Source organism: Diorhabda carinulata, chromosome 11, assembly GCF_026250575.1.
Source record: "Diorhabda carinulata isolate Delta chromosome 11, icDioCari1.1, whole genome shotgun sequence".
Classification (NCBI taxonomy): domain Eukaryota; kingdom Metazoa; phylum Arthropoda; class Insecta; order Coleoptera; family Chrysomelidae; genus Diorhabda; species Diorhabda carinulata.
This window is the reverse complement of record NC_079470.1, coordinates 3,589,568-3,604,020: the sequence shown is the minus strand read 5'-3', so window position 1 is coordinate 3,604,020 and position 14,453 is coordinate 3,589,568. Positions and strand designations below refer to the sequence as shown.

Below are 14,453 nucleotides of genomic sequence, written 5' to 3'. Positions count from 1 at the left end.
CTCTGGAGTAGACAACTTTAACTTTCTCAAATATGACTTAGCCACTTCAGTGTTGACAGTTTGATTTTGCATAACCTTAAATTTTTAATTTTCTGAAATTATTTGTTTTTTCCGAAGTTTTGTCTAAATTAATTAATAACAATGAATGATGATGAAAAAGAAAACATCAGCGATGAAGAGTTACTCGAATCCACGCCACCTGATCTCACCTAAGAAAGTAATGTGGCCGTTCTTAATTCGATGCCGGATAAATCTCTTGCAAGGTACGAAAAATAGTACAAGCTCTCTATGAAGTGGTGTCACCAGGAAAAATTATAAATATAATGTTTATAATTCTCTATTATTTATTTTCTTTCCTCAATGTAATTGAAAAAGTTTTCGATCTTATGCGTCGCTGCTGAAATATTACTTTGTTGGACTGGTCCAACAAAGTAGCACTTTCAGTAATTGGCATACAAATCACTATTAAATGCAATTTAAACAATTGACTTCTTTAAACTATAAATAGAATCATATGTTTAGAAAATTATATAAAAACCTCCTGGTGAGTATTGTATGTTAGTTGTTTTTTGATAAATTATTTCCTGCTACTCTTTTTAAGGTTTTGGAAGATTCCTAACATTCTATTTCAATAGAAGGGAGATTTTAGAAAACATTGTTTAGTCAAACTTCAGTTAAAAATGTAATTTATACTCATTTATTTTTGTAAACCGTTTATAGTATTTATAATGATATTCATAGATTCTTCGAGTTGATCTTTATTTATGATAAGCGGCGGTGCAAATCTGATGATATCTTCGTGGGTGTGTTTAGCTATAAGGCCGTTTTCTTTCATTTTCAAACAAACATCCCAAGCATCGGCAACATCTATAAAAAAATAATTCAATTGATCATCTGCATAGAAATTTAATAGAATAAAAAAAACCACACGGTAATATTATGAAGAAAAAATAGTTGGAAGTTGATGAAATGCGCATCGTGTACGAAGATGGTCCAAGAAGTATGTGGCCCAACAAAGTAAACACAAAAATTTTGGAAATAACCGACATAACCTGTTCATTGTTGGAAAATCTACAACGAGCCATTTTTTAAAGTCTTATGACAGGAAATTATCCAAGGGGTCTAAATCTGGCGAATAGGGTGCATAAGGTAGCAATTCAAACTTCAATTCATTAATTTTGGCCAATGCAATAATGGATGTATAAAGTCTTGATGAAACAACACTTTATATTGATAGTTTTTTCTCCTTTTAAGATAGTCAATGAAATTTATCGCACGTGCATCCCAAAAATGCAACGCCATGACCTTGCCTGCCAATGGAATGGTCTTTGCCTTCTTTGGAGCTGGTTATCCCTTTTCAGTTCATTATTTTGATTATTTCTTTGTTTGGAGTGTGAAATTATGGGCCCACATTTCATCCATGGTTCTGAAATTTTCGTTGACTGAAACCCTCGTCATTTATTGATATTTTAAGCTTTAATTTGTTACAAAATTGGCCAACTCAAAAATGATTTGCAAAATCAGCCAAATCCTAACTAAAATTTTGAATTTCACTGCACCTTCCTTTAAGTGCCTCAAAACCTACTATCCTAGTGACATAAATCTCTCAATTTTGATCCGTAAGATTATGTATAGTTTTTCGTCTTCAAAACGTACTTTCCGTTTTTTTTTCGCTATCGTGTATAGTATAAGTTCCACCCCCTCAAGTGCGTTGCTCTGAAAAATCCGACTTTTGACTTCACCTAAACCCCCCAATCGCAATAAAACATATGGAATTTTGGCAGAATCGAAAACAGTTTTTCATGAAAAATCGCTTTGCTTAATTATCCGATATTTTTAATAGTTAAGAAGTACCCAAACCGCCGGTACTTGTAACGTTTAGGGAAAGGGAAGGAAAATGGGGTCCTATTTTTAAAAATAAGTTTTTAGTTACTGTTTGGCCACTCATAAATTAGGAAACCTCAATCACACCATTAGAAATCATTAAAAAAGTTATTGGATGTATATGTAATATTCCTATATGGACAGTTTTTATTGGAAAAAACGTCTTTAAAACGTTACGATGCAGACAGTATTCATTTTCTCTCGTTCGGGACACTGTTTCATGCGCGCAAAAGATGCGCAGAACTAACTGAAGCGCTCGGAGGAGAGAGAGAACTATACACTATTTGTTTCACTTAGTCGGAACACCTATAGGAGTATTACATGCATTGGAAGCGATGACATAAAATACTAGTCATACTTAAACAGTCTGGAAATCATGACTCGAAAACTAAAGAATAATTAACCTAAAAGATACAACGTAAAATAATGTATGAAAAAAAAATTAAATCATTTCAAGGTCGATGACTATGTTTGTAAGAAGGTTGATAACAGTTGTCAAATTTCGCGGCACATGAAGTTTTGAAAAGGTTTCTATTCATTAGTAAAACCAATTTAAAAATAATGGCAAGATCTGTATCGTCTCTTATCAAATATAAATAATTCAGAATGAAGGAACCACAATCACAGGGCTCGTTTTTTGGAGGGGCGAATTATGCTAGTACTCCATTTTGAAATTAGTCCTCACAAGAACTGTATATATATTTTAATAAAAATATTAACAAGAACAAAATGGACACTATTAGATAACAATTTTTAGAATTGTCATTCATATAGATGTCAAAAGTGCTGTGTAAAACCGGCTGCGATTCGACCAATCAGAAATCTACAGAATTGCCAACTTAAATCCAAATCCTAATTTAAAAACAGGGTTTAGTGAGAGGACGTTACGATAACTTGAAAGTTTGAGTTTTCGGCAGCTTTTTGAGATTTGACCTCACTGCGAGACGCCCTGAAACAGCTGACAGAAGAAGACTTTAAGTACTTGTTCAAATAATGGGATGTTCGAATGGAATATTGTAGTGATAAAGGAGGAGTATATTTATAAGCACATGTCATATGATAGTTGGTTGGACTGTTTTCTCTACCTAAACAGATATTAACTAAAAAAAATGTACAAGTAAAAAGACCTTTGTACGATTCAAATATTAATCTTGATAAACAAAAAATTACTCACTTTTGTTGATGACTACAGCGTTTAGAAGACCTTTACCTCTAACTTCTGACACTATATCTTTGTTTAACTTGCTCTGTAATTCTTTTCTAAATATTTCACCCATCTTGAAAGCGTTTTCTGCTATATTTTCCTCTTCTAAAACACCAAGAGAAGCAATTCCAACTCTGGAACCTAAAGGATTCCCTCCGAAAGTGGAACCGTGTGTACCTGTAATATTTGACAATTTAATTTTATAAACATAAATTTAATCATTGATTGACCCACCAGGTTCGATAACTAACATGACATCATCGTTGGCTAAACAAGCAGATACTGGATAAACGCCGCCTCCCAAAGCTTTCCCAAGGACTAAAATATCAGGTTTAACACCTTCATAGTCTACAGCCAAACGTTTTCCAGTCCTTCCTAAACCGGTTTGTATTTCATCCGCTATCCATAGAACATTGTATTTCGTACAAAGTTCTCGAACTCCTTTTAAATACCCTGGAGATGGTACTCTGATACCAGCTTCACCTTGAATCGGTTCCACCATGTAAGCACATACATTAGGATCTTTCAATACCTCCTGTAAACAAAACAATAACGTTTATTTTGAAAATATTTGGTTTTTGATAGAATAGAGTATGAAACTTTACCTCAAGCGCATGTAAATCGTCATAGGGTATAATTTTGAAACCGGGCATAAATGGACCGTAGCCTTCGTAGCTTGTGGGATCGGTTGAAGCCGAGACGGCGGCTAGAGATCTCCCCCAAAAATTTTCTTCGGCGAAAATAATTTTAGCCTGGTCCTTTGGTATATTCTTTTTCCTGTAACCCCATTTTCTTGCTAGTTTACATGATGTATCATCAGCTTCAACGCCGGTATTCATAGGCAAGACTTTGTCGTATCCAAAAAGCTTCGTAACCACTTCTGCATATTCGCCCAATTGATCAGAAAAGAAGGCTCTAGAGGTATGGTGTAGAATGGCGCTTTGGTCTTGTAAGGCTTTCACTATTTTCGGATGACAGTGGCCGAAATTGTTGGCGGAATATCCGCTCAGGTAATCGAAATACCTTTTACCTTCTACGTCCCATACAAAAACTCCTAAAACAATTTTTTTAATAGATATTTATAGAGTTATTCAATGATCTTACAAGAAGTACTCAATTTTTTAAAATTTCAGTTCTTGGTGTCCTTATTTGTTTTTTTATCTTCAAAAAATGGGTCGATTCCAAACTTAACAGCCCAATCATCCGAAGCGTGCGTTGGTTTTTTTATGATTTGATGATATGGGGTAGTTAGCCCAATGATCAACCCTAATCTTGGAGAACTAGTATATTGATTTGCTCCAATGGTATTCAATTCATTGGAACCACTCCCGCAAAAGAAGAGGTCCCTTCCTGAACAGGCTCGATGGTACTACCTTCCATTCACCAGGTGAGGAAGTTAAGCAGTTTCATTATTGAGTCCGATTCATTAAAGCTCAGAAATTGAGATAATTGGCCCACATTCAAGAGGATGATGAATGCCAAAACAAATTGTAGGAAAAAAAGAGGCGGATCCCGTACCAGATGGACTGATCGAGTTAACAAAAACTTACAAACAATGAATGTGCAAAAAATTGAGAACGTTGGTCAAGAAAAGATCAGTTTGGAGGCGTATTATCGGGGAAGCCGAAGCTCACACCGAGCTGTAGTGCCAATTGGTTTAATGTTAATTTTTGTAATAACTCTAACATGTGAAACAGTTGAATTATGCCTAGAATTTTCTAAAAAATCCAAAAACTAAATAATATACATGGTAAGTTGTAATTTCTGGAACTGTTGGTGATATTCCTACTAAACACACTGATTTACACTACCACTACACCAACACTCAAAATTACACTGTGTGAAGCGCGTTTCGATAACTAAATTATCGTCTTCAGAGACTGAAGGTAAACTGTCTACATTTTTGAGCTATTTCTATGTTCATTTGGGTCTTATATGAATTAACTTTTAAGAGACGTTCTTATTTGTGTCCCTAGTCCTATTTACAAGAAGAAAGAAGGCAAATATAAGCGTATCCTTAACGGAACTAAATTAATACTTTCCAATGAAGCTAAATATCTAGGAGTCATCCTGGATAAAACACATGGGGACTAAAACCTAAAATGGTATTCTGGATGTACCAAAAGGTCATCAAACCCATGATCACATATACAGCGCTTGTTTGGTGGTCGAAAACTGAGCAAACAATAGCTCAGAAAAAACTAAACAAGACTCAAAGGCTAATTTGTCCAAGTATTACAAGGGCAATGTTAACTTGCCCTACTGGAGCCTTAGAGGCGCTACCCGCCTCCTTTTAACCTCATAGTGAAGAAAGAGGCATTTAGCGACGTCCACAAGCTAATCCAGAAGTAAAACTAAAGCAAGGAAATCGAATATGTTACCTAAGGATTCTAGAGCTAATAAGGCTAGAAGGCTGTGACAAAACAATGGACCAAATGTCTAGCATGTTGTACAAAGATACCCGATTCGAATTATTGGTAATTCACATTACCGAAAATCGTCCGAAGGCTCGAAATGTATCTCTCTGGTAAATAGACGGTTTTCTAGCGCAAGGAGCTTCACCAAAATGCAAGCTCTCCATACCTCTAGGAACATCACTCACCATTTTAAAGCTAAAGATGCTAGCAATAAACGAATGTTCTCAGAAGTGTTTGGATAGAAAGCACGTCTACATTCTCTCAGATAGCCAAGCGGCCTTAAAGGTTGAATGCACATTCAAACTAGTTTGGGAGTGTAAACGAAGTAGACAACAAAAACGAAGTAATCCTAATGTAGCTTTCAGGCTACCAAGGTATACCAGGAAATGAGGAAGTAGGCAGCCTTGCCAAAAAGTCCATACCTTTGACCAGGTGTGTGGTTTCACGAGATGCCATATCAATAACGAACTAAACGAATGGCTAAAGAATCAGAATAATAGAGTATTACAGGCCTAAGACAATCTAAAAGATTCATAACTATATCAGCTTAGAAGTCTGAGGAATTTCTCGTGATGACAAGAAAAAACATGAAACTGGTGGTCAGTTTTCTGACAGGTTAATGCCCCGTCAAATAACACTTTAAGACGATGAAGATACTGCGGGCAAGTCATGGAAACAGCAGAGCATCTACTCTGTGAATGTCCTACCCATTTCGCTAAAAGGCTTAAGTACCTTGAAGGAGTAGTACTAACACCTAGGGAAGTGGGACACAGGAACCTCAAAAAAATTACCTCCTTTGAGAGGAGTCTATGTATTTTGGAAGTAAAACAATATCCCCAAAACAATCTACAGTCTTATTTTTTGTCTACTTCGTATTTACTAATAATTCTAAACCAATACTGACCTTGACCTTTTGATAAAGCCACTGGTAGTGGATGATAGTTATGAGCAGCATATTTTTCTTCTTTTTGTATAACTTCTTTACTACTTATTGCCCTTTTAGACAATTTCATTTGCTCAGTTAAATTAACCAATAATCTGGATACATTCCTCGATGGCACCATTTTGAGACTAACACAAAATGAAAATAAACCGTATTAATACAATGTCTATCTAGAGGGAACAATTAGATGAATGAATGCTCTTAAATTAACCAGTTTTTATAACTAATTTAACATTACATTTTGTCGTAGATATACACAACGTTTTAATCAACATTCTTAATGGATATAAAATTATCATTATACTTTTAATTTTTCAATGTTTATTATAAATATTTATATCAATATATTGTAAAATTCCAGTGATTGATAGATAAATAAGTTATTTGATTTTGTTGACAATAAACATCTTCATTAGATATACATTTCAATCAGTAGAGAGATAGTAAGTATAGTCTGACTTAAGTCAATTTGTGGAGACATATTTTTACAATTTATTTGATGGCAAACGTCGCCAAACATAAATTCAATTTTTGTTCCAGACAATTCTCAATAAACAAACGAAATAAATCACAACAAAGGGCATAGCAGTTCCTTATTACACTGGTTAACAAAAATTATTTTTTGTCACAAGAAAACTTAATTTTTAGTATACTAGTGCACAGTGGCGTGCCCAGAATTTTGTTCTGGTGGAAGGGGTCAGAGCATAAGTTTACCAAACCTCCAGGGGGTCTGGTGGCTTTTCAAAAAAATGTTTCTAAATATTGTTGTTTTGAACCTTCAAAGGTAATTCGCAAGCTCAGATTATTTATAAGATATTAGCCTTGACAGGTGAAAGAGAAAAATGACAGGTACAGGCTGACTCAAGAACAAATCTTATTTAGAAGTGACCAACGGAACATATGGCTGATGAACTCACCGACTCATTCCTATTATCGAAGTCTGGGTGAACAGGAAACATGAGGAAACTAATTTTTAACACACTCACAGGCCATGGATGCTTTCGCTGGTACCTTTATACCAGGCGGGGATCAGACACTCCCAAATGAACTGAGGAATACAATACCAAGCATACGCTCTTCCACTGTTCCAGATGAATGAAGTGAGAAATTTGTTTACCCAGAAAATTGGATCAAGTTTCAATATTGCCAACATGAGGAATCCTGAAAGTACACCTATGAAGCGATAAAGGCTATAATAGAAACGAAAGAAAGAGAGTAGGAGCTAGACATATAGAAAGATTGCCTTTTCAACAAAGTAATTCGAGAGCGTATACCATTGCTAAATGTGGGAGCCCAGGGGGGGTTTTAGTCGGTAAGAGTTCGTCACTACCCGCCAAGGACGGCGGGTGTCCATGAGGATTTCTCTTCTTAGAAAATAAAGTATTTACTTAGATGGCTTTGAAGTCCAAATTATTGTTTGTACTAAATATTATTATGGTACGAAATGTATACTTTCTTGGAGTAGCATTGTAATAAAAGAAAAAATTATATTAATAAAAAAATGGACAATAATGAGAAGAGATTCTGAGAAAATGTTTCAAGTACCGGAATGTTAATTTTTACTACACATACATCTATGGAAATTAAAAAGAAGTAGAAAAATAGTTTTATGCATCGTTTTTGACGTTTGACAAGACCGAATCCTCTTATACTATTGTTTTTGTCGATCTTCTTAAATAAAGTAATACGTTCCATTGCAACAATTTATCAAACTTTACATTTAAAATGATAATTGGAATTTTTTTGTTTTACATTTTTAAGATAGCTTCTAAATGCCAAAGATCCTTTTTTTGCGATTAACGTTTGAAACTTAACTGTAATATCGTCTGCTTTTTTACTATACTATTTTAAAATAGTGTGTACACACGCACGGTGCGGTTTGGTGATAAAGAAATTATAATTATTTCAAAATTTTTAAAAGTTTGGTTATCGAGATAAGGGATCGCTGTCCCAAGTGGCCCTACCTTTACTGTTGTATCGAATGCTTGTGTGACATCCACGAACCAGGAATAAAGTTAGAGGGTACATGTTTCAAGCTTATAGTGTGATTAAATCAAATCCAAATGCCTTGTTGTGAAAGTGAAATAAAGACTGCATACATTTTAGTACAGATTTACTTTATGTTTATTATATCACTTTTTCTTGTGGATTTTCTACTTCTGCCATTAAATTTTCTAAATAGCAATTAATACCTAGTTTCTCTTTTTAAAGTTTCGTGTTTTGTTGTTCAGTATAGTTTTGTCTATGACTTTTTGACTGTTCCTTTCTTCGAATATGCAATTGTTCTCTTTTCTTTTACTCATATTTGTGTTTCCAAATGTTTGTGTTTGAATAAAGTCAATAAGTATTATTTACAGCCAAAAGTCATTTTATCTGACGTTTAAAATGTAGTAGAACATCAATAAGATAAAACCAAGGAATTATGGAGGTTTTTATTTACTAAGGAAAGATAAAGATGGAAGAGTTAGGTTAAATATAAATGAAACTTTGAAATCTTGTACGACTATATACGTAGTTTATTTTACATTTGAAGGTACGTTGATTGAAGTTTATTTTATTCTACATAAAAACGTCTGTAATTTTTTGTCTTTTCTCTTGAAACCACTTTTCACAGCTTCGATCGCTTTTAACTTCTCAGCATATTTAGTGCTTTCTGTTTTCGTTCTGAATATATTTTCACTCAGTGTACAAAGACATGCATACATACAAATAAGTTACTGTTTATATTTGAAGTCATTTAGTAATCACGTATAAACAATGGAGATAACAATGGTTTACATGGAAGCTTTCTTGTTTGCAGATTCATTCAAAATGACTCATTGATAGATGATTGAAGTTACAAATTTGAGCTATTGAGGTGCAAAGCCCAAATTATTCGTTTAAGTTAAAGAGGGTTTGTATTTTAAGTAAAAGAGGTTTTGGGCTCCGAAGAGAACGGAACACAATATTTTATAAATTTATGATGTTATTACTTTATCGTGGTTTAAGTTATCAAGGTTCTAATATGAGACTAAGCAACATATTAATGGGAATCACATAGTCAATAGTCATAACGGATCAATAAACAAAACGGATATGGCCATTGCACTGCCAAAGGTACAAGCTTTTTGCCAGGAATAAATATAGTTTAAAAAACACGCTTATATTGCACATCAACCTGAAAAGTTGAAAATATTTTTCTTAAAATAAGCTTAAAACAATGAAAGAAAAATACTAGTTCTGGAAAAAGCATTGAGCACTCGATGTACGAAAAATATGGAATAAAGCGCCCCACGCATTTTTCACAATAATTTTTCATTTATTATTGTTCTAAGCTTATTTAAAAAAAATATTTTCAACTTTTTAATTTGATGTGCTTTAAAATCGTATTTTTTTAGTTCTTTTAAACTATATTTATCTTCCACTTTTTAGCTCGATTTATTGTCAAAAATAAAATGTTTCTTTAATATCTAGTGATTAGTATTGTAAATCTCCAACAGAAGGTGCACAAATGTAAAATACTTCTCCAACAACATAATAAAATTTAAGGGTGTAAATTCTAAAGAAATACTGACTGCACTTAGTCCAGTAGTGAATCTCCAACATAGGGCAGAAAGTTGTAAAATTTAATTCGATATAAAGAGAAAATTTGCAGTGATGATTTTGAAAAATAATTTGACATAAACAGGATTTGAACCTACAGCCGTCAAATCCGAAAGCGCCTTAGCCCGCTCGGCTAACGATCGCAATTAAAGTGGTGAGATAGACTAACAGTAATAAGCCAAAAAGCAGATTTACAAACAAGCTCACCAACAAACCCACATATAGGTGAAACTAATAGTAGCGTGTTTAAAAAGTATTAGGTCAGATATCTTAGTACTAATAAGGTACTATTTGATTTCAATCAAATTGAAAATATCTCTCATCACGTTGACATTAAAAAGACTATACTCAATATTGCCATAATAAACCTTCTTATTTGTTTGATTTATTTCTTTTATTATAAGCTTTGTTTATAAAATTGTGAAATATTCTAAAACAAAACGGCATATTTTTTCTTTTAGTTTTTATTTCATTCACATTTATAATTTTACGTAGAAAATGAATTAATTCCTTACTTTAGACTTTCACTGTATATATAAATAATAAAAACGCCAATTACATTAAATGGAAGACGCATGCTGCAATCAACGTCTAGTCAATTTAAAATAATTTCACATATTCCTAACGGAATAAATTTCAATTCAATAAATCGTCCTCAATATAATTTCGTTTGAGTAGGTACCCTTATTCAATTCAATCTCTATGAATTAAATAGAAATTGTGATTAGTAAACATAAAAGAAATAACAGTTGTAGGTAGTATTAAAATAGGTTAATAACTCAGAGTACTCTCATTTTTTACATAATACTTACCATAAACTACTGCTCGATATGTTCAGCTGCAAATTTAATCTTACTGTAACTTCGTGTTACCACTAACTAAATGAAAATCATAAAAAGTTCAAGATAATTTTTAGATAACCTTCTAAAAAGGTTATATAAACTATAAGCAGTTTTATGATAAAGTTTGCTACAATTAATTTGTATTTTCCTCTACTAACATGACAATATTATACAATATAACCTATATTGATATGATATTCAAGTTTTTTATTTTTATATAAATTAAATTCCAAAATAATTTACGTAGAAGTGAAATAAAAACATACGTTTATCATATTCAAAAAAAGTATTCGATTTGGCTAACACGTACTAAAATACTAATTTTCAAATTTCAGGTAGAAGACTTTAAATATCTACATATTTTAAAATTTAGAGTCGTAAATATACACCACCCATGATGTCATGAACTGAAGCCATATTGTATTTATCAGAAAATTTTGACGTACGACCATAGATGACCTTAAAATACGGAGGTACTTTTGCCGGGTAGTAATTGTAATTTTGTGGAATTTCTTCTGTCAGGAACATCTTCATTCTTTTGATAATGTTTGTAATTGAATTTATCATCATTTATATTAAAACAACTTCAAGATACAATGAATTTCTGTTAGATATTTGACATAAACGTGAAGAGGAGCACTATTTTAAGTATGGTGCCGATATATAACGTCAACGCGCATTGGCTAATAAGACCCAATTTTACAAATGTTCAAACGTCAGTTTAAACTAAAAATATAGATTTTTTCACGTTTTATGAATGGCGTTTACCTTTTACAAACTAGGATTAAACGTTACCGACGGTCTGGGGGTAGTTTAAACTTCAGTTTAACACGAAACGGAAAAACTTTCTCAAATTGTTCACATTTTTTCAATCTTTCAAAGATTTTTGGGGAAAATTATTTAAGATTTACATTTTGAATTTGATAAACTCGACGATGATTATGAAGAAATTATCAACATTGTCGATGCGCCAAGAAAACAAAAAAAGTTATTCGTCTTAGAGTAAATATTTAAATCACTTATTTTTTAAATTTGTTGGGTTTTTATCGGAAACATTTCTTTGTATTTTTTCGCAAGGTTAAGCAAAAGTACTGCTTCATTGTCAGGTAAATTGCAATTTGTTCTCTGTTAATTTTTGTTTATACAAATTTCTCAAATAATTCAAATTTAAAACAATGTCTGTTTAACTGTAACCTGTGAAACAGAGCAATCTTGTTTATTCTTGATTTAAACTAGAATTTAAGCCATAGTTTAATCTTCAATTTTACCTAAGGTTGTAAAATTGGGCCTATGTCATCAGTTATAGCTCAAAATGGAATTTTGTGTACATTTAGTAGCTACTACTTCTTTGAGAGAGCATGAGGTTAACTATTAAATCCTTAATAATGATTAACAAGTGAACAAGATGACTTAACTTCCAGATTTGGATGTGTTATACAATTTATAGATACCTACACGTTTCAGCAATAATGAATAATTGTTGGGTGAGGTGATACGAGTAAATAGATATATTTATTTTCAATTTATTGCTGATATAAATTTAGGATAGTTTAAAGTTATTAAAAAATGTGATTGTCATTATCAATACTTTTAATAACTTGTAAATATCATTACAAGTAGTAAATTTGCTTATCATGATGATAAGTATATTTAGTGTTGCAAAACAGAAGTTATTTGTTAAAACAACTTACTATTTTCTCAAAGAAAGAGAGATAACGTTAAAAGTCTACTAGAATTGCATACATTTATCTGAGATCGTCAAAAAGTACAGAGTTGTATGAAAAACTAAAAGTTTCTGTTGAGACTACTGCATTTATATTTATGCGCATGTGCATTGTTGTGCGGAGAGTGCATGATCTCTTGTATGTGTGGAAAAGCTCATGCGCACGACGGGTACAAAATATCGATATATCAAACTATCGATATTTTTTCAAACATTAATCGATAAATATCGTCGATATTTTTTTATCTTGTTATATCGATATTCGATATTAATTTTTGAGTATCGAATTCGATATTTTTTCAAGAAAACTTTATTTTATGTTACTATGTACTAACTTCATAACTCACTTACTGTTGTAATTTTTTACCTGTCCTCATATTTAATTAATTATTTACATCAACGCGCAAGCTTTGATATAAGTGCTGCCTATATGTGTAACCGTGGCAACCATAATCGTATTGTGTTATGTTGCTTGTGTATGTGTGTGTACAGTAAAATGGCGGCAAGCGACATTACGTGGTGTGGTTTGTTGTGTCTTTTCGTTATGTAATTGATATTTTTTCATTTATAATGCCTGCAGTGTGGAATTTTTTTACTAAAAATGGGAACAATCAACCTGTTTATGTAATTTATGTGGAAATCCGATAAATTTATGATCCAATACAATTCAGGCACGCTCCACATGTTTTGTAGGGGCAACTTGCGTAATACATAACAGTATACATGTACGGTTTATTATTTTTCGGAATATTAAAAAAAATTTAAGGTAATGCTACCGGTTTTAGAAAAGATCTTTAGGGTCAATCTCACGTAAGGAGTGGGGGGAGTCCAGGCAAATCTCATCTAAGGAGGGAGGAGTCTAAGCTGATCGAAAAATGGCTCAAAAAAATGAATCCCATTACTTACCTTATTTCATCTTTCGGACAATGGAATAGAGATATGTTTGTCCATATCCATCAACACAACACATTCGTAGCATTTTATTGCAGTACTAAACTTAAAACACAGTGAATGATTTGTTCAATTAAAAAAACTGTTGTTACAACGGCAAGTAAGGACAATCGGTATATTTTTATACTTTTCTCTGCATCCGATATTCATGTGACCTAGGCATAACCAGGGAAAGAGCCTAAAACCACATAGGGGCAATTTGATTGTAAAGAAAGGAGAATCGAAAATGGACTCGACCCTTTTGCTCTGGACTATTCAAATGCTAGATTTCGGTAATAAATATAATAAATTCATTTGACGAGATCAAAATATCAACTGGGTTTTTGGTGTGGTCAAGTTAACCTCCCTGCGACAGACGGCAGGATTGGCGTGGACACTCTGTCGCTTTAAAATCTCGCTAAACAACGCAGTTATTCGCTTCTGAATTAAAGAACTTCAATTTATAAAGCTGACCGACACCAACTGAGCCTGCCTTATCATTACTCACGGTGTTGAAGGGGTAAAATTATTTCGAATTTGAATATTTTTCATTATGTTTTGAAAATTTATTTACTGTGTTTCGTTAAGGTTTTAGAATTTAATGAAATTTGGAATATTAGCATCTAATATATAAAATTCTCGTCTTCTATTTCAAGCGCTCCCAGGTGTACTGCTCTGGAGTTCCTTAGTGTTTCACACTTCGAGATAATGTGGATAGAGGTTTCATCCTCTGTACAATAAAATCTGCACGCGGCATTATCTGCTAGGTGTTGCGTCTTCAGGTGTTTGTTGAGGCGACAGTGCCCCGATAGGACTCCTGTTAGTATTCATAGATTGTTCTTACTTATGTTGACACATTCAGCAGATCTTCTCTGGTTATAGTTTCCTAGAAGAGTCTTTGCCTGTCTCAGCCCATGTAGGATGTCCC

The 14,453-nt window shown here is 33.0% G+C and overlaps 1 protein-coding gene and 2 long non-coding RNA genes across 4 annotated transcripts; 2 read left to right on the top strand and 1 right to left on the bottom strand.

Moving 5' to 3' along the window:
* The first annotated feature begins 58 nt into the window (after nt 1–58).
* On the top strand, nt 59–777 carry LOC130899753 (uncharacterized). Its single transcript, XR_009060069.1, has 2 exons — nt 59–263; nt 602–777. It is a non-coding gene; the product is annotated as an uncharacterized LOC130899753 (long non-coding RNA).
* Nucleotides 682–11,125, bottom strand: LOC130899739 (ornithine aminotransferase, mitochondrial). 2 transcript variants are annotated; one of them, XM_057809919.1, is made up of 6 exons: nt 10,843–11,125; nt 6,410–6,576; nt 3,694–4,142; nt 3,323–3,623; nt 3,059–3,265; nt 682–867 (listed from the first exon to the last, which is right to left on the bottom strand). In XM_057809919.1, the coding sequence occupies exons 2-6, from the start codon at nt 6,567–6,569 to the stop codon at nt 698–700; spliced, it is 1,287 nt and encodes a 428-aa protein (XP_057665902.1). In that variant the 5' UTR covers nt 6,570–6,576; nt 10,843–11,125; the 3' UTR covers nt 682–697. The 2 variants fall into 2 exon arrangements, with proteins under 2 accessions (XP_057665902.1, XP_057665901.1); XM_057809918.1 differs by lacking the exon at nt 10,843–11,125 and adding an exon at nt 7,366–7,529.
* On the top strand, nt 7,992–11,469 carry LOC130899752 (uncharacterized). Its single transcript, XR_009060068.1, has 3 exons — nt 7,992–8,981; nt 9,249–9,544; nt 11,208–11,469. It is a non-coding gene; the product is annotated as an uncharacterized LOC130899752 (long non-coding RNA).
* Nucleotides 11,470–14,453: the final 2,984 nt, after the last annotated feature.